The sequence below is a fragment of the Coccomyxa subellipsoidea genome, assembly GCF_000258705.1.
Source record: "Coccomyxa subellipsoidea C-169, whole genome shotgun sequence".
In the NCBI taxonomy this organism is placed as follows: Eukaryota; Viridiplantae; Chlorophyta; class Trebouxiophyceae; family Coccomyxaceae; genus Coccomyxa; species Coccomyxa subellipsoidea.
The window spans coordinates 2349509-2373586 of NW_005178041.1; the positions used below are offsets into that span (position 1 = coordinate 2349509).

A 24078-nucleotide genomic window follows, 5' to 3' on the forward strand; every position below is an offset into this window, starting at 1 on the left:
ACTTGCCAAGTTTGAAGATAACGAGAGACTTTATTGCAATGACAGTATCCCTCATGTTGAAACCATTCCATGTATTGTATGGGCATTCTTGCTGCTCAGGATACAAATGAAGGCGCCCTCCGTAACAGCCTTGACTTAGTCAAGTTGACTAAGGCTGCTCATCATGTGAGCAAAAGAGCTCTCTCAGAACAGAATCAGAACACAAACAACCTCCTTGCAGCGTGTGCAGCGTTTGATGAGCAATTTGACAAAGGTGTGCCCCGAGGCTCTCACTTGTAGCCGGCAACCAACAGATTCTCCCACAGACCTGCTGCTGCAAGGTCGACATTGCCTCCAGACAAGATGATGCCCACATTCTGAAGGCCTCCCTCCTGGCCTCGCAAATATGCTTTAAACTTTGGCGACAAGACTGCTGCCAAGCCCACTGCCCCAGATGGCTCCACCACCAACTGCAGCACAACACTCTTTGTGAATACATTGTCTTCTGGACGTCCTCCTGCAGATCTCTTTACACGTGCGGGCCTCACAGCCTTGCTATGTTGAGGAAAAGTGACAGCCAAAATACAAGCTCTGGCACAGCTGTGGCCTCTCACTTGAGGGGTGTCCGTGTCAGTGACACACCTTCATGCGTTCAAACAGCAACCTCATGGCTGCCACGATCTCCTGCTCTGATACAGTCACCACTTCATCCACCAAGTCTTTGATGATGGGCCAGGTCAGGTCGCCCATGCGACCCCTGAGCCCATCCGCAATTGTGACCGGTCTGGCACATTCCACAATCCTGCCAGCATCCTTTGAAGCAGCTACATCAGCTGCATTGTTCAGCCCTGCAAAGCACAGCATCTGATCTGCAGAGGCAGGCCAATGTCACTGACAAACACAGAGCAGCACTAGCGGCAGTTGTTGCACTGCAGCCATTCCACGGCTCACCTGTAGGTTCAGCTGCAATTATTTTGATGCCAGGCTTTATGCCTTTTGCGACCACGGCTATGCCCGAGGTCATTCCACCGCCACAGATTGGCACGACAATAGCATCTAGTTGAGGCACCTGTGTCAAAAAGATTCCTGTGATACTCATGCATGTTGACCTGCAACACCACGTTGCTCCTGTGATGAGCAGACTAAAGAGTACACAAGGACACATGAAGGAGGGCACCTGTGCAAGAAGCTCCAGGGCCATAGTGCCTTGGCCGCAGATTGTGGGCCCGTAGTTGTAGGGAGGAATCAGCTTGGCACCAGTTCTCTGCTGAATGGATGTTGCAGTGCTCTCCCTCGCATCCACCGTAGCTTCACACCGTGTGATCAGACCGCCATATCCCTCGACTGCGTCCACTTTGCACTGCAACATAGACCCGCGCTTCTATTTATCTTGCACTCTCTATGGGCACCGTAGATATCAAGGTAAGGTATCAGTGCTTCTTTACATGCACTAAGCTAACGGCTGAGGAGCGCAGAGGAGGGTAGATGGATGCCTGTGGTGCGTCAGAAGGTATGACGATGTATGCTGGAATGCCACGGATTCTTGCTGCGCAAGCCAGCGCGGCCGCATGGTTTCCAGAACTGTGTGTCACCACCCCGTGCACAGCTTGTTCGTCGGATAGACTCAATACGGAGTTCATTGCTCCTCTGAATTTGAAGGCGCCACTGCATGAACAGGGAACATATCGACTTATCTCTTGTGCAGGAGGCACCAGCATGCAGTGACAGGTAAGAGGCGTTCGGATAGGACAACAAAGGACAAGTATGCGCACACTCTCTGAAATATCTCGCATTTGAAGTGTAAATAGCAGTCAGCCAGACTGTCCAACGTCTTGCTGGTCATGACCTGGGCAGTCATGGCATATGGTCAGCAGGGCCCAAGTATCACCAGTATACACTAGAGAACTGCAATCTAAAATCGCTTGGAGCTTTTTATATATTAACACATCTACGCAAGCAAGATTAGTCTCGTCAAGTCGCCATCAAAGCGCTGCTAGTCCCCTGTAACAATCCACAGCTTGATGATTCCAGGGACAGATGAGTGCTCACGAGAATGATGCGAACAGGAAGCATTGAATTTCTAGTCATATACGTACCGGCGTTTTGTGGGCAAAGGGCTCGATACGGTTGGCAGCTTCGCGGATCTCCTCCAAGGTTGCCGCATACACATTGACAGCGGGGTGTGCAGGAACCCCTGCTTCCGCGACAGTCATCGTGGAGGCTTTAAAGGAATATCTCAGAGACAATGGGGAAGATCTGCAGTGGTAAATCCTTTTCCGTGAAGCGATCGAGTGATGGGGATCTGCCTGAAGCTGCTCCAGACACATGCAACCACGTGAGAGATAAAACGTGCAGAGAGCTTCAAATTTCTGTGGTTTGAATATCCTGAATTCTCTTTCTAAGTTAAAAACGATGGCGATGGCTGCACTCACCGACCAAATAGCAGTAGTACAGGAGTGCTTTCTTTACAGGCCTTTTATACTGCAAACTCTCACAAGGTGGTCCTCTCCACAAGACGCCAATCTCAATGCACAAGTCCCTCCCTCGCCTCCTTCTGTGGCTTCCTCCTGCGGTACCAGCGTCCAGCACAAGCGACGGATCGCTGCACAGTGCCGTTGATGCAGAGGCGCCGCCCACAACTTGCTCACCCCTGTGCCAAATCAATCAGCCGTCAACAGGAGGTAGGCAATGCCATTGCAGGCCATACGGTACTCACGCAGAACACATGCATGCACTGTCGCTGCAGTCTCAAGCAACCAACCTGTGCATTGTCTAGTGCTGCAGCCTACAGCAGCGCCAGGCTGCCACGTCAGCGACCAGAGCTGCAGGTCACCGCTCTCCAGGCCCACCGCTAGCACATCCCTGCCGCTTCCGCTGCAGCCGCTGCAGGCAGCTGCACTGCGAGGTGCGAAGGCAACGCTGGTGACGGGCGCAGCCATCTGTGGCAGCTTGGCCACCGACACACTGGACAGCTCTGCTGGCGCACACCGCACCCTTCAGCCATTTGAGCAGCAAAAGAAGCCCATGCGATGTTGACTACCCTGCATTGTGTTGAGGCTATCTCTTCATGTTCAATGTATGGACAAACATCCACTGCTGGCAGGTAGCATGGCATGTTGGGGGCCTCACCTTGGCCTGCGGCTGGCAGCGCCCAGACTTTGACAGAGCTGTCGCGGGCACCCGTGGCGAAGTGGAGACCGTCTGGCGCCCAGGAGCAGGCCCAGATGATGCGCGCGTGCGCCTTCATCACCCGACCCAAAAGCCTGAACGGTGACTCTCCCTCCCCTGCTCACCATCAACCCCCCCGACCTCACGCAAGCCTTACATATCATTTGTTCAAGCTTCTGTTCATCAGTGACATGTTGGCACGTTTGGCAGGCACACAAGTAACTACAAGATCCATGCAATGGCCCATCCAGGTCAGGGCAGGACGACGGAGAGGGCATCTTTGCCTGACATTTAAACGAGGGAGTAAAGGCGCACCTTCAGGTAACCGCTCGAAGACGGCAAAGGTGCGGTCCCTGGACACGGTGAGCAGGTGCTGGCCGCTGGGCGAGAAGGCCATCTGGGTGACGGTCAGAGAGTGCGCCTCCAGGGGCGGCCCCACGGGCGTCCACGTGGCCACGTCCCACAGCCACACCGCCGCAAATTGCGCCGCTTGCGCCTGCACACCCCATGTAATTCTTCTTGTTTCCTTTCTAAGAGACATCGAGGCTGCAGCCGGCAGTCGGCACAATGCTTTCAGCCAGGTCTACCAGGCCTACCAGAGAACTTTTATCCTGACAGATGAAGGTGAAGCCAAACCACAAAAGGTGCCTGGTGACAGTGTCCAGAGCTATGGGCTGAGTGAAAAGGCCCGGCAAACGCTGTGCCAAGAGCCGCGGTGATACGGAGCTTGATGGTGAAGCTCAACCACTGTGCAATGCATGGGCTCGATTTAAATTACATTTGAATTTGAGCGAACCTTGCAGGCGGACGCCAGGTAGCGGCCGCGGGGGTCGGCGGCCAGGCAGAAGACATGGTTGGCATGCCCATAGAGCTTCACAATCTCGGGCCACAGCGTGTTCTGCGCCAGGTGCTCCTCCAGCGGGGGGCCCGCGACAGCAGATGGCGTGGGGTTGGGCGCCAGATCAGGCCCCTCGGTGTAATTACCCCCCTCCTCCCCTGATCCTGCCGGCGCATCCCCCGGGTACACTGCCTTGTTTGACAGGCCCAGCGCCGCAATTGAAGCGCCCATTGCCCTCTCGTGCACCTGCGCATGTGGCCCCTCCTCCTTGTTACGACCACTCTAGAAACAATTACCATCATTATTGCATGCTTCCTGCCACGAGGCAAGGTGCGTCTGAAGACATGCTGCAGTCGACAAAGCAACAATGCAGCACCGTTAGCACCAGATCAGATGCAAATGGCTGGGAGCAAGGAGACATCGTCTGTATACCTGTGTCCCAGTGAAGGTGGTGTCCGGGGCATGGCCTCTCGCCAGTGCCAGCGTCTGCTCAAAGGCTTGCGGCGCCTCCAGCACGCGGATGACCTTCTCCTCGGACCCCACCGCGTAGCAGGGTGGAGATGCGCCGGGCAGCACTGCCATGCACGCAAAGTCATGGCCATGGATCTGCACCCATGCACAATGTCTAAGACGTGCCCATCATCTACTTGGTGTCATAAACTGGTGAAACAGGTAGCCAAAAACAAGATGTGCACAAGAATGGCAGGGGGATTGGGCAGACGAGTACAACGTTGCCCATTGATCAGAGCCCACTGATCAGAGCAGGATTGGGAATGAGAGACACCTGCGGACGGGCCACCTCACACCAGTGGCCGTTGCATGTGGTGAAGATGCGTGAGGTCTGGTCTTCGCTCACAGTCTGCAGGCAAGCACCATCCACACCCCAGCTCATGTCCACCACCGCTCCGTAGTGGCCCCCCAGCGTATGCTGGGGTACCCATGCGCCCCTGTCCATACCCTCTGCACTTCCACAGAGATACTGAAAAATAAGATTCCCCGTGCTGCTGGAAAATTTGGTCCATAGAGGACACTCTCCCTCATTGCTACCTCAACCCTGCAGTCTTGCGAAGCGCTGTGTGCAAATGGAACGCCATTAGGGGAGCAATTAAGGGGGAGTTGCGGACCTTCGCGGCGCCAGAGGTGAAGGGCCCCGGTGAAGCCATGCGCCAAAATGGAGCGGCCGTCCGGGCTGAAGCACCCGCCATAGTAGCCCAGGCTGGATGCGCCTGCATCTCCCACGCTCTCTTCACACATCCATAGCCCTGCATGTCCATACGAGGAATTGAACCAAGCACAAATGAAGACTGTGTGTATATCGCCACAGTGATGGTCTGCAGAGCTTCTCCTGCATGCAAAGGCACAGTAGTAAACACGGCGTGATGCACATTGAAACTGTACCTGCAGTAGGCTCAGGGCGCCAGAGCATCATGGTGCGGTCCATGGATGCTGTCAGCAAGCAGGCTGCCTGGCTGCTGCCATCCAGCTGCTGGGGCTGCCACGCGGCTGAGAAGACCCAGTCCTCATGCCCCACCAGCACAGCCTCCATAGACACCGAGATGGTGTTCCCGGCAACAACAAACGTGGGCTGCGGCGCATACCTGTGCCCACAGAACAAATCTACGTTCAATTCAACATTGCATGCTTAAGAAAGTTGCTGAACACAACAGGGCCTGCGGGGAGAAATGGCGGCTACTGGACCCACCTTGCTATGCTCCTAGCTAAATCCCTCTCGGAAGCATGTCCATTTGCCACTCTGCTGCTGTCCTGTGGATGCTGGCCAGCTGCCTGGATGGCCCAAATCCGCACGAGCTTGTCCTGTGAGGCGCTAGCGAGCAGCAGACCGCCCTCTGCAGGCAGTGATCTAGCTATCAAGCCAATACAAAATTGATAAGTGAATAGCAAAACCAATAAAAAAGAGCTTTTGAAGTATGAGACATTGCAGAAACAAAAGCACCGCAAGTATGAGGACCTGCAGTTGAAGTGAAGGCTAGCGAGCGTATCCAGTCAGTATGGCCTTTGAGCCTGCAAACATGCTGGAAGCTCCCTCCCTTTTGTCGCAGCAGCAGCCGAATGCTACTGTCCACACTTCCCATTGCCAGCAGATGCCTGAACACATTCTATCATGTTAAGTTTACCCGCCGAACAAGCACTCACAATCTGACCCTGATTGCTTCTACCTGGCACCAATCTCTCACCCGTCTGGCTCGCTGGGTAGCTGTGTGATGGCCAGGGAGTGCTGCAGCACAGCCCCAGTCTCTATGCTCTGCACCAGACTCCACGAATCTTGTGTGAGCAACCCTTCTGCATCTCCCTTATTCATGGCAGCTGATTCCCAGATTCTCACTGTGTCGTCAGCGGCAGTGCTTGCCAAGAGAAGGCGGTCATCTGGGAGATGCTGCACTGCCAAGCTGGTCACTGGGCCGCTGTGCCCCTGTTGGACCATCAAGTTGCCATCAATGATGCAAGGGACCTTTGTGCAGCAATAGTTCACAGCAGGACCCAAAAGTCTGCCAAAAAAAAGCACATGCCACACCGTGAGCTTAGCAGCTGCGAGCCAGGGATTGTCTGGTTGTCCAGGAAACCACAGCCAAATGATGATGGTGCTGTCTGCCGCTCCTGAAACCAGGGCAGCGGCCCCCCCTGCAATTGAACTTAGGCTTCAGCGCCATGTGTACTGGCTGATACTAATCTCTGCGATGACAGATAGACTCTGACTAGCCGTTTGCTCCTGCTGGCACCTGACAGGGTGATCGGTAACCATTTGACGCAGTCCACTCTCCCTGTGTGTCCCACCAAGGTGGCTACAATCCTGGCCTCCTGCGCAAGAAGTCACCTGTCAACTTGCAATCTTTAAAGAGTATTAGTGACATCTGCAAAACATACACGGGCAAGGCATGCAGGACTCACCCCAACATCGTATATCACCACAAAATGGTGCGCCCCATAAGCAATGAGATTTCCTTCCCCATAATCAAGCGCATTCACCACGCGATTGCATCCGATGCTTGTGAAATCCACTTCAAGATTCATCGCCGCACTTTCTTTTTACTAGCTGTCTCTCGATCTGTTCTGATATCAATTAAATCGATATACATACGGTGAGAGATTTCTTGCGTACCATGTGACTGACAATCTAGAATTATAGTGGATTACAAGTGATGGCAACAAACCTAGACTGTCATGAATCTTGAACTTTGAACATGAGTCTGAATGGCGGGGGAGTTGACATAACGGGAGTAGCAATCGACCCCTCGTCCGTTCGTTCCAGGGGAATTTGAAACCCAAGGTAGAGCGATGTCACTGCACTTGTGAATGTATCTCTTCAGCAAAACTCAAAAGCATTGCAGAATAATGCTGTGACAATTGTTTGACTGACACTTGACTATGGGACGCAAGAAGCGCAGTCCGCTGAAAAACATTGGAGCAGTAGAAACTCGATCAACATATAGGGAAGCTTTAGATCAGCCAATTTCGCATCCAGATGATACTGAAAGTCATCAAAGTGAATCGGATGTTTCTGAAGATGAGGAACATCAAGAACAAGCATGGAAAAGAAGGTGAATCAACCTTGCTTCTATGACGGGGTTGTCCTGAGAGATGACTTGTGTCCTTTGTCTAGCATATTGATGGAACATTAATATGACTGTATGCTAATGTCTGTGCAGACGCCTGACTCATTATGCTGGAGCTTATGAAGAACCAACACATATAGAGATCGTAAAGGACTCGACCAACATAGCACTGGTGCGTTTGGAAGGGATATGTCCACTTGACCAGGTGTAACAAAAAGGTGGGTGTATGAAGCAAATGGTTCTGACTGGCACTCTCCGCAGCCACTATGTGTCATGGAGTTGAAGGCGCCCCAGGCTGGGCAGCAAAGCCTGTCAGGCTTGGGGGACGTCACAGAGCTTCAGCTGGAGCTCCTGCTGCCTTACAGCTGGCAATACGGTGGAGGCGATGCTCTTGATGCCACCCTGTCTGCTACAGATGCAAGCGGAAGGGAAGAAGCTGTGGTAAAGAGCAGCTCTGCATGTTCGGACACACTTGAACAATTATGCTACTGTGCTTTCCAATGGCAAGTGTCCAAACTATTCCAACGTAGTCATGCCAGCTTCTTACCCATTGCTATGATCCTTCAGGGTACGCTTCATGTGCCAAAGCACGTAAGGAGGGAGCTGTGCATGTGTGCTATGGCTGAGCTCATCATGTACCGGCTCCACACACCATTGCAGCCAACTCGTGGAAAGGTCCAGCTGGAGCTCTGCTTGTCACAGGATGCTTTTGCATTCGATGTACGAGGTAAGAGCACCTCCAAAGTGTGATGTCTGGAGTCCAACGATGAGCTGCTTGTGTCCATTGAGCTGTGGGAGGGAGCTGTGGTACTGAGCATGCATGTATGCATGTGTGCAGAACCAGAGGCACGAACTCGCAGTCAGCAGGTGCACAACATCCGCGATGTGCTGTTGTGGCTGTTGCCACAGATATCACCACAGGCGCGCACGTCTGACAACCAGGCAGGCCCTAGCACGCCCAGAAAACCGCGAATTCTGAGCAGCCCTGGCTCGCCCCACAGCCCCAAGGGCGGTGGGTCCAATCAGGTCAGGCCTTCGCACAGAGTTTGAGTAGCGCGTCTGGGGCATGTCCCAAAAGGATCTAGAAAAAATGCAATTCGAGTTGCTCCACGGGGTCTTCACCTTGTCTAATAATGGGTTACAACATGCCCCACGCGTTGCAATTTGCCATGGGCTCTGACATGGAGTCGGTGGCACTTTCAAGCATCTACCCATGGCTCCAAAGCATCTGATCTGCTTGCATCTTCTGATTATGATCGGCTCTGCCTCGTAAAGAGCCATATTGTTGCAGGCCTTTGATGAGGTGGTTGAGGACATAGCAGAGGCGGACGCACTGGAGATATACACGGCTGTCAAGCCCAGCGGCACGGAGAGGGAGCTGGAAGCCACCCTGCCACAGCTGACATCGACGCTGCATCGCCACCAGCGCAGGGCTGCAGCCTGGATGGTGGACAGAGAAATTGCAGCAGAGGTAGCAATTATGACGAATCCTTCGTTATAAGTGCTGCAGACAATAAATAATCATACAATCTCGTTAGTAAGACTTACAGCTGCATGGGGAGGCATTTGCAAGTAATCACCCACCTGTTGATGCTGATGGCCTGAAGAGCAATTAGCTTGATGTTCATAAGCATGCCATCATCTGAGGAAGGCGGCTGACAAAGATGAAATTGACAGGCTCCCAGTGCGTCTGACGAACTGCACCCACTGTGGCGGGAGGTGACCTGTCTGGATGGGCAGCGCTTCTATGTCAACCCATACACTGGGCTGCTCACTCGCACCCGGTTTTCAAAACCCAACCGAGTGCCGGGAGGCATCCTGGCTGATGAAATGGTGGGCTCCCTAAATTTGTCGACCTTTTTTATTTGCATGTCCACACAAAGGAGCCTTGCGGAATTAAACGTGTCTGTAAGTCTGGCATATACAGCTATGATGTCATATCGTGCATGGTGTAAGTCTCAAATTGTCTCTTTGGTACAAGCTGTCCCAAAATTGCACGCAGGGAATGGGGAAGACCGTGGAGCTGCTTGCATGCATCCTTGCTCATCCCTTCCAAGGCCCAGCTGTGCCAGCTGAACTGGTGAGTTATTCAGCGTTTAGAGCATATATTGAAGCGTAATGCGGTCTGTTGCATTGAATGCTGAGCAAGGCCACTTTTGTGCTTTCACCTGCTTTGTGCTGGACACAGGAGAGCGATGCGCGGCCAAAGCATGAGCGCATCGATTGCACCTGCCCTGTCACTGGTGACACGCCTGGGGCAGAGGACTATGCTGGGCTGTGGGTGCAGTGCGATGAGTGCCAGGCATGGCTGCATGGCCACTGTGTTGGCCTCACCAGGGCTCCAAAAGGCAAGACACAGCCCTGGCATCCTATCCCAAGACTCCTTCAGATTTTATTTAAGAAAAGTGGGCTTGTTTAAATGACATTTACAAGGTAGAAAGACTGTGTTGAATTTGTGAGATCTTTCATGTACATGTGCAGGGGCCTATATCTGCCCCAAGTGCATCAGAGCGCATGCAAATGCACTGGTGACGGTGGACTGTGGTGCCACCTTGATTGTGAGCCCGGCTTCCATATTGAAGCAGTGGCAAACCGAGATCACAAAGCACACACATCCAGGTAATTATTTTGCGCCTTCCCAAGATTGAATCATGTCATCTAATCCCGGGAAGGCGCTAATATTCTGCATATGTGGGAGCTTTGATCTAACACATGTGTATGCCATAGGAGCCCTCAAGGTGTTGGTGTACGAGCATGCTGGCTTGGATGCTGAGCGGGGGGCGCCAAGCAAGGGCTTGTCTGCCCGCGATTTTGCTGCGGCCGATGTAGTGCTCACCACCTATGAGACACTGCAGAAGGATGTCAACAGGCAAGGCAATGTGACAACTTACGCCCTGCGCCAGGCAAAAAAGTACGAGGTGAGATCCATCCTCCTGTCCCCAGCCAGACAGTGCTCTTGTCTCCTGCTGATGGTGTCTTTAGCACTCATCTACAAACAGCTTCTGCGCATGCTACTGTGTTACAGTGCATTGGTGCTCAATTCGTTTGAGTGTGGGGTCAGGTGCTACCAACACCGCTGACAAGGCTGCGCTGGTGGCGGGTATGTCTGGACGAAGCCCAGCTCGTGGAGAGCACCACAGCAAAGGCTGCCAAGCTGGCCGTCAACATCCAGGCGCAGCACAGGTGCTAATAGCACAATCCTATGTCAGGCAGCCTGCGCGTCTATCATGTCCTCCTGTTCACAGCTGCAACATGGTGCCAGCAAAACAGGGCTGCACTGTCTTGGGCTCAAGCAGAGCTCCGGATAAGAGAACAGTTCAGGGAAGCTTTTTTAGCATGCAGTGAATGGCTTTTCAATAGAAATTTGCAGTTGCATTGAACCTTGCACTGAAGCAGAGTTTCAAGGATATTGTGTGGCCTGGGCAGGTGGTGTGTGACGGGAACGCCGCTGAGCAGGGGCCTGGAGGACCTGTATGGCCTGTTCTACTTCCTGCATGCGCACCCCTACAGCGACCGTTTCTGGTGGCATGAGGTCCTGCAGAAGCCATACGTGGCCGGCTGCCCTGCAGGTGTCTGGCCCTTTCCCTTACCTTGCAAGAGGCCTGCCACCACTGCTTGGGAATAGCAAGACAGCAGGACAAATGCTCTAAAAAGCAGCGGTATATGGCCTCACGAACGGCATACCCAGCACGCTTGAATCCAGAGGCACAGGCATCGTTGTGCACAGGAAAAGTCTTGTGATATAATATTTTGTGTTCACTGTCAGGTCGGAAACGGCTGATGGCGCAGCTGAAGCCAGCCGAGGGGGGCATATTCTGGCGCACCTCCAAGGCTGACGTGGCGCATGAGCTGGCGCTGCCGCCACAGTCCCACCGCACCACCTTCCTCACCCTCTCCGCCATCGAGCGCCACTTCTACATGCGCCAGCACCAGGCAAACACCCTCCTACATGCTGTCTTTTGCCCTGCCCTTGCAAATTATCGTGTGATTAGTAGCATTGACGCCCCACCGCTGCAAATAGTGCTTGTTATGGTTGCAGAAAGGATGAGTGTTTCTGATCAAGCTCTGTAGTTGAGACGATCCCGAGCTCAAGTGGACCTTCCAGGTTGACATGAAAGACATGTGACAAGTGCCGGGCTGGACAGCTTCAGGGCTGAGCATGGTGTGGGTGTTGGGCAGGATTGTGCAAGCAAGGCGAGGGCGGTGTTGCCGGCAGAGTTGCTGGCAGCGCTGGAGGCCGGCCGCGCGGGTGATGAGGCGTTCCGGCGGCTGACGCGCGCCGAAGAGAAGTCGCTGCTGGGCAATCTGCTGCGCCTGCGCCAAGCCTGCTGCCACCCCCAGGTGCCCACTCCAGATCCCAAGATCAAATTGCAATATGCTGAAAGCCAAGCATGAAATGTGCATTTTATTGTCCACTGATGCACTCGGGCACGTTTGACTCATTGGAATCCGTGATTGCAAGTATTTGCCTGGCTAAGCATTTGCAAATGGGGACATTTACAATTGTGTGTGTGCCTGCAGGTGGGCAGCCGGGGCATCAAAGCGCTGAATGCTGCCAAGACGCCGCTGAGCATGGACTCCATCCTGGAGGTCAGCCTGCCCTCCCCTCATTTGCTGGTGCCTGCCTTGCACAGCTCAAAACATATTGCATACACTTTGAGTTAAGGGTATTTGAATAGCTGTGCTTGGTCCGTGCAGGTGCTGGTTGAGAAGGCGCGGGTGGAGGCAGAGGATGCGCAGCGCATCCTGCTGTCAGCCCTCAACGGCCTCGCTGGCCTCATGCTGATCGAGGATGACAAGACGCAGGCCGTCGCTCTTTACCGCCAGGTGCTCACCAATGCCTCCTATTCTGCCCGTGTACTTGGATTTCTTGCATCAACAACCTTTTGTTTGCCTACCACTCAGCGCTCTGTCAAAAAATAAGGAGTCTACTTCAAAATTAATGGAGACGAGAAGCAGAGTTCAGGCTGTGGCATGACCATGATTGGTATGGGCATGCATGCGAAGGCGGAGTTGTGTGCTTGGGCACTCAGGTGTTGGCGACGGCCGAGGGCAACAAGGCGCTGATTCGGCTGGACCCGCTGCAGAAACTGCACACGCTGTCCAATCTGGCCGAGCTGCTGGGCAGCGGAGTTCCCGGCGTGCCGCATACCCTCAGGGATGACTCGCTGGGGGCAGAAGCCGAGAAAATCCGCGAGGTTTGCCCCCCCTCATGGGAATTAGTGTAATGTGTTGCTTGCTTGTACTTGCTGTGCGAGATCCATTGCTTGACAGTTGCAGACTGTCTCACTCTGATGAGAATCAGCATTTATCTGTTTGATGTCATTCATGTCGTTCGTGTCTGCAAGAGACCGCCTGAAATGAGGGCTGTGCAGCCAATCACACACAACCAAGAACAACTTGCTGGTGTGAATGTGTAGTGCCCTCCACAGGAGTACCTGGTGCAGTGGGTGGCCAAGGTGGCGGCCGCTGAGAAGGACTACAGAGCAGCGCTGGATCACATGGAGCGCCCTGGCGCGGCTGCAGAGCAATCTGAGACGGCTGCATGGTTCAAGGGTCCTGGCAGATCTGGTGCGCTGGCAGACCTCACATGCATCTCAATGCCCATTCCAGTGGTAGACAGCTGTTCTCTGCGTGTGCTGTTACATGTGCTAGTGCATGTGATCCCACTTACAGCTGGCCAGGGGGTGGCACAATGCAGCCTGGTGTACTAAAGTCACATTAGACGTTCCCAGCGCTCATTCTGTCCTGTGCCATTGCCTCCCAGGGGGCGCAGCACCAAGCAGCAGCAGCGCCCCAGCAGCATCAGAGGAGGTGGAGCTCTGGTACCTGGACGCCATCGACCTGATACTGCAGAACAGCGACGACTATGGCGAGCGCGCAGCCTCGGCCATCCGAGACCAGCTCTCTGTCATCGACGAGTGAGTCTTGCCCTTTCTTGTATCGCAGAGTTCGAGCGCATAGCGTCTAACAAATCACACCAGCTCACTTGAGCGTTACATCCTTTGTCAGATCATGCGGTTTCACAAATGCTGCAGCATGAAGACCTCTGAAGTGGCTGCTTATCAGTAAGAGGTTTTTAGGGGGTATTTGCAAGAGTCGTTCTAAAAGAGCATACATCGTGCCATGCAGAATGCGACGGAAGACGGAGAGGAATGCCACAAGCTTGGCGCGGCGAATCACTGGCCTGGCCGGCCTGAAGCTCCTGCTGCGCAACGAGCTCGGGGCCTCGGCGGCCGCGCGCGAAAAGGCGCTGAAGATGCTGCAGGACTTGTCAGACGTCAATCACGCCCGGCCTGACAGCCTGGTGGAGCAGGTATCCATATTTCTGCCTCCTGCGCATATATCTCTACACTCTCGATGAATGTGCATGCTCCTCTAAAAAAGGCTCAACAGCTCTGGTTTGTCTTAAGTATACATGGTGGGCTCCAAAGTGCTATAATCAGAGCGCTGCGCCGTCAAGGGTTATGTGGCAATTTCTCCTCACCTGCATGCAGTCAGCCCAGGCTTTTCATTTAGGTGGTAAGCGTCGCCAGGACCTCACCAAGAGCTTCTGGAGGCATGCACGAAACCGAGCCATGGTTGCACCTTTACACCCCAGTACGCGGAGTACTGAAGTATGAAAAGGCCCTGAGCACCCAAGATTGCTAGCGCCAGTACGTCAGTGTGTCCTTCAGCACGAGTACTGTAGTACTAACTTCCTGAAACATGGAGTACTGGTGCAACCGCGAACAAAGCTAACGTTGGAATGTGTGTGGGGGTCAGGCAGCAACTTGCGGGCGGTGCCGGTCCGAGCTTGGAGAAGCAGGACGAGTGTGCCGCCACTGCAAGATGGATGACGTGTGGCTGGGATGGGAGATGCGCCTGTTCAGGCTGGACACGCGCGCCATGGAGGCCGGCGCCCACGTGTCCCCAGAGGACGCCCTCCGACAGGTGCCCCCAGGCCATCCAGTGACTAATTGCAAATGTCACGGAGAGGTGATGCCAGCAAATCTTTTTTTTTTTCAAACGACCCTGGCTCCTACTTGGGTGTGCCGGCATTCACTAGCTCATCTGACTGCATTGCTGGTGTACTCTTGCGGAGCTTACTTTGGACAAGGGAAGCAGCTGCACAGATCTGGCGGAGAAAGTGCACATTCCTGAAAGTTCAAGGCTAAAATGGATTCGATTGCGTGCAGGCGCAAGCGGCCACGCTGCGGCACATTGGGCGCGGCGGCCTGGATGAGGAAGCGGCCATGCAAGCGGGCGGGGACGGGGCTGCGGGCGCGTCTGACATGGGACGAGAACTGGTATCAACGGTGGAGATTGTGAGGCACCCCAGCGAGGCGGAGCAGGTGCTGCGCATGCTGCCCGGCCAGCTCAGAGGCCTCAAGCACCTCCCTCAGCGCGCAGGTGAACCCCTGCTCCTCCACCCTACCTTTCAGAAGTACTTCGATATTTTGGATGTGTTTCTTGACGTATATGAGTAGTGAGAGGTTGCAAGTCTGGGGCAATGTTTTTGTGCGGACTGCATAGCAGCCATTGTGACATGCTCAGGCAATTCATTAACAACATCAGGTGTGCATTCAAGGGTTGCTTTTGCATGTCATTGATCATGGGGTTGTTTTGATGCAGCTGCGCAGCGGGAGGCGCTGCTGGCGGCGGCCAAGGCAGCGCTGGATCGGCTGGAGGCCGGCCGCCGTGTGTTCCTGCGCGGCCGCGCACTCGCCCTTGCGCAACGCTTCGCGCTCTATGCCCGCGACGAGCTCGCCATGAGCACGCTGCGCATCCGGGTGCGCGCTGGTTTCTTCCTTCCTTCCTTCAACGTTACAACATGTGTGGCTATGCTTGCCAGAAACTACATGTGCATGCATGTGTGACAAGAGTGTGAGAGGGCATTCTTGTGACTGCAGGTGCGGGTATCGGGGGAGTATGTCAAGCCGCACGAGGTACACTTCAAGCTGCATCCTGCCGAGATCCCCGTCAAGAACAAGGTGACAACGCCCTTTTCCTACAGCCTACCCACCAGATTCACCAGAAATTTCTTGCAAGCCAGAGCAGGGCTCAGGTGTTGGGGTCAGCGGTGCATTGGGTGTGTGCTCGGCTGAAAGGGAGTGCGTGGGGGAACAGGAGCTGACAACGGAGCGCATTGTAGCAGAGGCGGACTTGAACAAGCAGCTGGGCACGCTGCGGTACCTGCGCGGCCTGCGCGCTGCACGCCAGCGCATGCAGGCAGGTGCCGAGCGCGCTGAGCAGGCTCCAGACAAGCAGAACAGCGAGCCAGCTGCAGGTCTATTCACGATCAGCTGCCATTGCCTCACCTGCCAAATGCTTGCCCTGCCTGGCCCTCTTCAACCACAGTTGTGGGATGCCAGTGAGGGGCTTCTGGTGCGAGGTAATAATACCCCAGAGACCCCATTCAAACCACGACCATCCAACCCTGTAGGTCAGGGCATCTGCAAGCAAAGTGTATTGCTGGGGGGTGCAGTTAGCAGCGAGGCGGCTGCGGAGGTGGAGGTGTGCCCGGTGTGCCAGGAGCCACTGGGGCAGGAGCTGACGATGCTGCCCTGCGGTCACCAGCTGTGCGTGCGCTGCCACATGGCCATCCTCGACCGCATTCCCCCCTACATCCCCATGGTGCTTACCTCCCCCACCCCTGCTTATGCACACTCTCCTGCCCTGCTCCTCCTGTGCATTTGTCAGCCTGGCCGAGAGACACAAAAGTCGTAGATTTTGACTATTAATGCATGCTGTTCCTGCCGGAGGCAAGGTGCGGCTGCAGACAAGCTGCAGTTGTGGAATTTTGGCGGCTTTATATAGGGAGTGTAATATATGGAGCGGGCAAGACATGGAAGGCAGTTCGAGTGCCAAGCAGGGAGGAGATTGTGAGCATTTATGGCGCAGATGCATGCATGAGAATGAGGAGAATGTGGCTATGCGACAGGTAAACAGGCACATCCACTGCCCAACGTGCCGGGCGCGGACAAAGGTGACGGACATCGCGCTGGTGGACGCCGGCCGCTCGGCAGCCAAGGAGGAGGGACAGAGTGATGCGCTCGCGGATGAGGAGCAGATCGTGGTCAGCGGCAGCTACAGCACCAAGGTGTGCACTTGCTGCCGCAATACCACCCGCCAGAGCACACTGGCTTGGTTATGGTCTGAAGGCTTAAATAGGCTTTTGGCCATGCCAGGCACAGTCTTTTACACAGTTGCTTTTTCTTCTTTCAAAGGCCTTCCCTTTCAATCTTTCCCTTGAACCCACCCTCTTCAGATATTGGGACACTTACCCAAAGTACTTTTTTATTCTTTCGTCTTTTTTGGCCTTTCTGTGGCCCATCACACCTTGGGAGTCTTCATTGCCATAGTACTATAGTTGATATAATCATTGAAAGTCCCTGTATGAAAACAAGGGAAAAAGCGTTCTGCACACTGACACAATCAAATTCACATAATGAACAGCCTCCTATACTATGTGAAAATCCATTACAAAGGGCCAGAAGAATGCCTGAAATTACAGATGCCACCAAGCCAATTACAGACTTGGCTTGGTGGCACAAAATGTTTTTCCTCCTGCTCCTGCTCCTGTCCCTTGGACCTAACTGGAGCACCTGCTGCTCTCACACATCAAGGTTCAAACAAACCCATCATAGCGTCCTCTCCTGTGCTCTCTACTGGCTCTCGGCCCACGCTTGGTGCGGGAAGAGTCTGCTGCGCTGCAAGTGCCACTATGATTCTGTCCTCAAAGGTGACCCAGGACTTGACTGCTTTTGCCGGTCTCTTCCGCTCTGCTGGGGTGCCTTGGGAGGCATTGATTTCCTTATGGCACTAGCTGCCTTATGCACAACTCTCACTCCTCCATCTCAGACTCGAAGGCATCATCCAGAGCGCTCTGGCCGGCCCAGCGCGGCCGCTTGGCGCCGTCATCTTTAGTAACGGGCTCCGCGGGCTTGTGCACGGTGTAGCGCAGCCCGGTCTTGGGATCGGCGTCCGCTATCACTGTGGAGCCCTCTGTAAGCTCGCCGGTGACGATCATGCGCGAGAGGTCGGTGAGGATGTTATGCTCGAGCCAGCGCCGCAGCGGCCGCGCGCCGTAGAGGTGGTCGTAGGACTGCTCGACCGCGTAGTCCAGTGCGGCATCCGTGAGCTCCAGTGTGATCGACTTGTGGATCAGCCGCTGATTCAGCTCCTTTACCTGCACAGCATCGTGGCAGCTGGTATGTCAGCATGCAGCGACTCCCTGTCACTGACAGGTCAGAATGGGCTCGACAACAGAGCAAGAACTGGCAAGCTGCATTCGCTATCAGAAGAGGCTCCGTGTGGGCTGATAAGGACCAGACACAATGCGATCAGCTGCAAGCATGAATGGTTGGGGTTGCTGGCTCGGCGGCCTGGGTGAAGGAAGACTGCCAGGAGTATATTAGAGGGAAATGGGTGTGTCTGAACGAGCGATAGCCTTTGCCTGAAGTAAAGCAGCAAGGGTAAATCGGCACTTTCTCCATCAATAGCACACAAAGCAGATGACAAACAAGTGCCCTCGCTGCGCACCTGGATGGCAGCGATCTTGCGCAGCTGGTCGTGGCCGAGGGGGTCGAAGAGGACGACGTCGTCGAGGCGGTTGAGGAACTCTGGGCGGAAGTGCTGCCTCACGACGCCCATGACCAGGTCCTTGGCGAGCGCGCCATTGCCGTGCTCCAGCAGCAGGTCCGAGCCCAGGTTGGAGGTCAGAATGATGACCGTGTTGGCGAAGGACACCGTTCGGCCCTTCGCGTCCGTCAGCCGCCCGTCGTCCAACACCCCCAGCAGGATGTTCATCACCTGCATGTCCACCCCGAGGATGAGTCAGGTCATGGGTCCACAGGTGTCCCTCTGGGTATTAAGGCACCGAATGGACCTCTAGGTGGGGCAGTCTATAGAATGGCAGTCAAAGCTGGGCTGCAAGGATGTGCTTTTCTGGTTTGATATTGACAGCAGAGAACGGCAGCACGTATGTTGCTGACCATGCCAGCTCAGAGGAGAGAACCGATTGCAGGAAATTGGCAGCGAGATCCAAGATGTCAAATGCTTGTAGCATGCCAAAAGGCGCTTGTTGGGTTGAATGGGAGTGGGAATGCATGTGCGCACCTCGCGGTGGGCCTTCTCGACTTCGTCCAGCAGGACGACGGAGTAGGGGTGGCGCCGCACGGCCTCCGTCAGCTGCCCGCCCTCGTCGTGCCCAATGTAGCCCGGCGGCGCGCCGATCAGCCGCGCAACCGTGTGCTTCTGCGCATTTGCAATCACACCACTGTCAGCCAATTTGTCTATAGAAAAGTATGGGTCATGTGCAGACCCACAGCTCTGCCAGAGTATGAGCAGGAGTACAGTGCCGTCTCGCAGCTTGAGGCAGAAGTCCAGGTGTGATGGTGGGCACCAGAAATAGCAAGTCCCATATGGCCACAGCTTTGTGTCAGGCTCCGCTGGAACTATGCAAGCTGACACAATTACTCTTGAGGCATAAGACGACAGAACACTGATGGCAAAGGGCGTTGGCGCACCTCCATGTACTCGCTCATGTCGAGGCGGATCATCATTTTCTCGTCGTCGAAGAGCAGCTCGGCGAGGGCCTTGGCCAGCTCGGTCTTGCCGACGCCCGTGGGCCCCAGGAAGAGGAAGCTGCTGCCGCGCGACCGCGATGACAGCCCCGCCCGGCTGCGCATCACCGCACTCGCCACCACATCCACCGCCTGGTCCTGCCCTGCACCACATCCAATTTCTGTGGGTCAGCAAAGTTGATGTAAATCAGGACTGCTGCGATTTGACCTGGCAAGGGGCTGTGCTAAGTATAAGGAATCCTATACACTAAATTAGGGCTGCTGTGAACTGACGAGTGAAGGGCTTATGCTACAATTCAGCCATCTGATAGGCACGCAGGGAGGTGTTATAGGATCTGAATGCTGCATGGAGGGACACCGCTGGGACTTAGAGATGGCAAGGCGCACTGCTGCAATCCAGTCAGCTGATAGGCACAAAGGGTGCCGGGCCATTTTGATTAGGCTGCACAAGTAGAAGGGGAAGGGGAAGGCAGTCACCACTATCATTTACACGGGAAAGGGTGGAAGAAAGGGCACGCACCGACGACGCGCTTGTGCAGCTGCTCAGCGAGGTGCAGCAGGCGTTCGCGGTCGCTGGTCTGCAGGCGCGAGACTGGGATGCCAGTCCAGCGGCTGACGACCTGCGCGATGTCCTCGGGGCCCACCTCCTCAGTCAGCATGGGGTCCTTGGGCAGCTGCGCTATCTTGGCCCTTATCCCATCCTCCACCTCCTGCAGCGCCCCATACCTGCACCCGCGCACTCCCCACATGTCATCAAACGTTCCTTGTGTATTCCACTGGGCGCTGAGGTGCCGGCTCGACCTGCTAGACATGGAAGCACCTGGTAGCAAAGGCAGGGGCGCACGAGCTAGGCAAGAGGTGGAAGCAGGGAGCAATCTCAAAAGCTTGGGCTGCCGACATGATTTTTATTTCGTTGTCACCCAAAGTATCCTTGAAGCATTTGCCAGGAGCGGCAAGTACATGGATCAACAGTGGAGCCTTTTTTCGAGTTGTTGGGGAAGTAGTGGGGGCGCACTTGAGGTCGGCGACCATGGCGAGGTCCATGCGGTGCTCAGCCTCGGCCAGCTTGACCTTGAGCTCGTCGCGTTTCTTCTGCAAAGCCCGCAGCTCGTCCAGCGCGCGCTTCTCTGCTGCGTATCGCATCACTAGGGGCTTCAGCTTCTCCTCTATCTCCCCCAGCTCCCTCCTCACCTCCTCCAGCCGCTCCTTGCTCGCCTGCACACCCAACGCCCACCCTCCCATTAGTGTTCAACCTACAGTGGGGTGAGAGTGTGACAAGATGTCTCAGCTTCGTGCTGACCTGTTCACCCGACAGCATGAGCAATCAATCTACTGAGAGTATTGCAAAACTTTTCGTCTCTGCTTCTTGCTGGCCTGTTTACTGAGCAGCCATTGCTGCGTTAGTGGTCAGTATACAGTAAGTGAGAGTGTAACAAGATGTCTCTGCTCTTTAAAAAGCCTGCCGCCATTACAGGCACCTTCTTGTGAATTGAAACTGCCATGACTGAGATTAACTGTGCCAGATGTCTGTGCACATGCTCAGTCTGCAAGAAATACCCCCACTTCACTTTGGGGACTCTGCTAGCGCAGGAATGCTGCAAACACATCTCTGCCAATGCCTGATTATCATTTGACTGCCAGCGCGAGAGTGTTGCATGATTGTCTTTGGTTCCTGCCCCTGCCTGATCTGCAGGAAAGACAGGCAAGGTTGGTGTGAACGGGGTGCATGATCGGGGGCCCACCCACCTTGTCCTTCTCCTTGCTGAGGGCCTTCTCCTCGACCTGCAGCCTGTACTTCTGGCGCTGCATCGCGTCGATGTCCTCGGGCACGCTGTCCAGCTGCACGCGGCTGTTCGCGCACGCCTCGTCCACCAGGTCTATCGCCTTGTCCGGCACTGCACACACCCCCAACACACCCCTCAGCCCACTCCCTCACCGCGTAGCGCTGAGCATTGCAGATTTCTCTTGCAGCAATCTTTGCAGCTCAGTGGCCCTTAACTGTGCCAGGCCTGACTTTACATCCCTGCCTTTAATTCCAGGCAAGGTCAAGCTGGCAATTAGGGTCCAGTGGTATTCATTGGACTTTAAGCACACGGGAGAGTTGAACGGGGTCTAGGACAGCAACAGAAATTTTATAAATCAGCAGAGGTAGCAATGCAGAGGGGCAGCGTTTGTGTGGGTCAGCAAAGGTGGGGAAAGGATACGCACGGAAGCGGCCTTGTATGTAGCGGGCGGACAGCTCTGCGGCTGCCACGAGGGCGCGGTCCTGGATGCGCACGCCGTGGAAGCTGGCGTACTTGTCCGCAATGCCGCGCAGGATCTGGATCGTGTCCTGCACGCTCGGCTCCTCCACTTGCACCTGCACCCCACCCGTCACTTTCTTTTTCAGCAAGGGCACCCTGGAGACTTCTTTCAAGGAGTGGAATCCTGGCCCCTACAAAGGGCAGGTGCTTGCCAGGAGCCAAAAAAGGCATGGTTTGCCGAAACCTGCAAATTTCTCAGATACTTAGATCTTGAACGTGTCGGGCATCAGAGGTATCGTCAGCTAGGAAGGGGGCTATGTGATTGGCATAGGATAGCGTAGGACGTCAGGCATGTGAGATTCCATACAGCTAGACGAGGAACTGGGAGGCTGTGTAGGAAAATGTTCACCTGCTGGAAACGTCGCTCGAACGCGGCGTCCTTCTCCATGTGCTGCCGGTACTCGCCGACCGTGGTGGCGCCGATGCACCGCAGCTCTCCGCGCGCCAGCATCGGCTTGAGCAGATTCGCTGCATCCATCGCGCCGTCCGTCTTGCCTGCCCCAAGCACCTGTTTAGCACCACATGCCCAGCCGCTCAGTCAGCACTTTCTGGGCTTCACTCCTGCTGACAGATGCATTGGCTGGCAGCCTGTTGGTTGTTGAACAGGTAAGTGTACGCTGCTCAGCGTAACATGCATGCGAGCTATGGCAGTCAGATACGGAGCTTGAGTCAGCTAAATGCACATGCAGTGCCCAACAAAGGGGGCTTATGAATGTGTACGCCACTCTTAAATGCATGTGAGCTCAGTGCTTCCCGCTGCTCAGCCAAGTCAGCTTAGTATTTGCGCCAGTGATCCATTACAGAGGAGGCGCACCTTGCCAAATGCCATCGCATGAGTCTATCAAGATTGGAATAGCAACAATTGCCAGCAGGAGCACGCACCAGGTGGATTTCGTCGATGAAGAGGATGACGTTCTGCGCCTGCTGCACCTCGGCCAGCACGGCCTTCAGCCGTTCCTCAAACTCGCCCCGGTACTTGGCGCCGGCCACGAGCGCGCCCATGTCCAGGGATATGACGCGCATGCCCTTCAGCACCTCCGGCACATCCCCCTTTACTATGCGCTGCGCCAGTCCCTCCACTATTGCCGTCTTGCCCACGCCTGCCGACCACATGCGACTCTGCTCAGCCCTCTTCATGTTTTCTTCTTTCTCATTCTCTTTTTGGGAGTCGGTTTTTAACTGCGTGCTGTTCCTGCCAGGAGGCAAGGCGCTTCTGCAAGGCTTCTGGGAGGCAAGGCCCCATTGTTTTTTATCGCCTTTTATTGCTCTCCTCCTTTCAACTCTTTTTTGCTCTTGCTTTTTATTCATGTTATTGCAAGGAGTGCAGAAAGGGGCTCACCGGGGTCGCCAATGAGGACGGGGTTGTTCTTGGTGCGGCGGCACAGAATGCGCACGATGCGGCGGATCTCCTCATCGCGCCCAATGACGGGGTCCAGCTGCGCCGCCTTTGCTGTAAGGTCAGTGCCATATTTCAGCAGCGCCTCGAACTTCTGGTCGCCTGTGTCCGTGTCCACTGTGCCCCCGCTGCCCCGCACATCTGACAGCGCACTCTCCAGCTGCGCCTTGCTCGTGCCTGCATGCACCCCGGTGCTTTCAGTCCTTGCGCCGTGCCATGTGGCAGCCCATGCAATTCATGCATGTTCTGTCTGTTTTCTGCTTGAAAGGAAGCAGTTTGCTAGAATTTTGGAGCATCTGGAAATTTGGGCAAGGTGAGCTGAGCTGGAAAGGGGGGTGCTGGAGCACCTACCTGCTTCGCTTAGTGCAGCAGCCACATCTTTGTTATCCAGGAGAGCCTTGAGCAGAGCGTCCACGCCCATGAAGCTGTCGTTGTTCTGCTTTGCTCGCTTGACGGCGGACTGCAAGACCTTGCGCATCTCATTGCTGAACTCCGCCTGCACAGAAGCACCAATGTTAGTGCCTTCCATCTGCCTGGCTTGCAAAGTCTCCCATTGCGTTCCTTTCTGCTTTCTTTCCTTTCTTCTTGTTATGGCCTTCAATCGTTGTTCTCCTGCCAAGGTCCTTGTGGGCAAGAGTGCTCTGGTCGTTTAAAGGAGTCAGGGTTGTCGTACACCTCTTTAAGTGCAAGTAATTGCTCATGAACATGACAATGGAAGCCTTTACCGATATCATAGGATTTAATCGCGTTTTTACTTGATCCGGCAAGGTGCCATTTGTTCCTGCACTGAACTTTCTGACTCACCTGATCTGGAGGAGGATCGACTGAAGGCAACCGGACCAGTTTCTTGTTGAGCACTCGGAGAATAGATCGCAGCGTTTCCTCATTGCTGTTGCGTAGGATGGCTTGCTTTGCTATGCCTTCCGGGTCCTCAAAGAGCTTGATTGCTGCATGTACCGGCGTGACCTGCTGATGCGCGTTCTCTTGCGCGAGCTCCTGTGCGTTGTTCAACGTCTCGATAGTCTTCTGCGTGAACTTAGATGGATCCATACTGACAAAATTTCTCCTGATCGAATTATTAGGGCAGCGAGACTTAAGATCGATTTTGTATCGGTCTCGGAAACGTTGAGAAACATCTGGAACACCCTGGAAGCTTCCAGATGCTTCCTTCCCAAACCTGCGGGGTCCTGAGGGTTTATGGCCTGCATGCAAGATTTTACATTGAGAGATTTTGCCCCTTGCAGTGAACCCAAAA

At 54.7% G+C, this 24078-nt stretch overlaps 4 protein-coding genes across 4 annotated transcripts; 1 reads left to right on the forward strand and 3 right to left on the reverse strand.

Moving 5' to 3' along the window:
* Positions 1 to 269: 269 nt before the first annotated feature.
* On the reverse strand, positions 270 to 2192 carry COCSUDRAFT_52433 (serine/threonine dehydratase; the record flags this gene model as incomplete). The annotated part of the gene is made up of 7 exons (XM_005651197.1): positions 270 to 449; positions 622 to 827; positions 931 to 1048; positions 1157 to 1339; positions 1473 to 1644; positions 1752 to 1825; positions 2076 to 2192. 7 exons carry the CDS (start codon positions 2190 to 2192, stop codon positions 270 to 272), a joined length of 1050 nt encoding a protein of 349 aa, XP_005651254.1.
* A 252-nt stretch (positions 2193 to 2444) lies between these two features.
* COCSUDRAFT_35203 (WD40 repeat-like protein) lies at positions 2445 to 7015 on the reverse strand (the record flags this gene model as incomplete). The annotated part of the gene is made up of 16 exons (XM_005651198.1): positions 2445 to 2581; positions 2741 to 2841; positions 2973 to 3040; positions 3074 to 3264; positions 3463 to 3643; positions 3944 to 4231; positions 4418 to 4591; positions 4770 to 4945; positions 5110 to 5247; positions 5384 to 5583; positions 5827 to 5830; positions 5955 to 6091; positions 6181 to 6416; positions 6510 to 6625; positions 6724 to 6802; positions 6893 to 7015. 16 exons carry the CDS (start codon positions 7013 to 7015, stop codon positions 2445 to 2447), a joined length of 2349 nt encoding a protein of 782 aa, XP_005651255.1.
* Positions 7016 to 7830: 815 nt separating this feature from the next.
* Positions 7831 to 17045, forward strand: COCSUDRAFT_59229 (hypothetical protein; the record flags this gene model as incomplete). The annotated part of the gene is made up of 25 exons (XM_005651199.1): positions 7831 to 7933; positions 8396 to 8583; positions 8849 to 9028; positions 9235 to 9390; positions 9746 to 9878; positions 10039 to 10176; positions 10285 to 10475; positions 10619 to 10740; positions 10984 to 11126; positions 11324 to 11511; positions 11737 to 11898; positions 12079 to 12147; positions 12256 to 12384; positions 12591 to 12755; positions 12990 to 13128; positions 13325 to 13478; positions 13690 to 13873; positions 14323 to 14490; positions 14736 to 14949; positions 15172 to 15329; positions 15450 to 15530; positions 15667 to 15826; positions 16025 to 16173; positions 16481 to 16639; positions 17028 to 17045. The coding sequence occupies 25 exons, from the start codon at positions 7831 to 7833 to the stop codon at positions 17043 to 17045; spliced, it is 3651 nt and encodes a 1216-aa protein (XP_005651256.1).
* Positions 17046 to 17383: 338 nt separating this feature from the next.
* On the reverse strand, positions 17384 to 23873 carry COCSUDRAFT_12044 (heat shock protein; the record flags this gene model as incomplete). The annotated part of the gene is made up of 13 exons (XM_005651200.1): positions 17384 to 17728; positions 18082 to 18351; positions 18658 to 18795; positions 19068 to 19267; positions 19645 to 19850; positions 20140 to 20339; positions 20871 to 21019; positions 21333 to 21483; positions 21777 to 21935; positions 22310 to 22527; positions 22767 to 23000; positions 23175 to 23319; positions 23628 to 23873. The coding sequence occupies 13 exons, from the start codon at positions 23871 to 23873 to the stop codon at positions 17384 to 17386; spliced, it is 2661 nt and encodes an 886-aa protein (XP_005651257.1).
* Between the last annotated feature and the right edge of the window lie 205 nt (positions 23874 to 24078).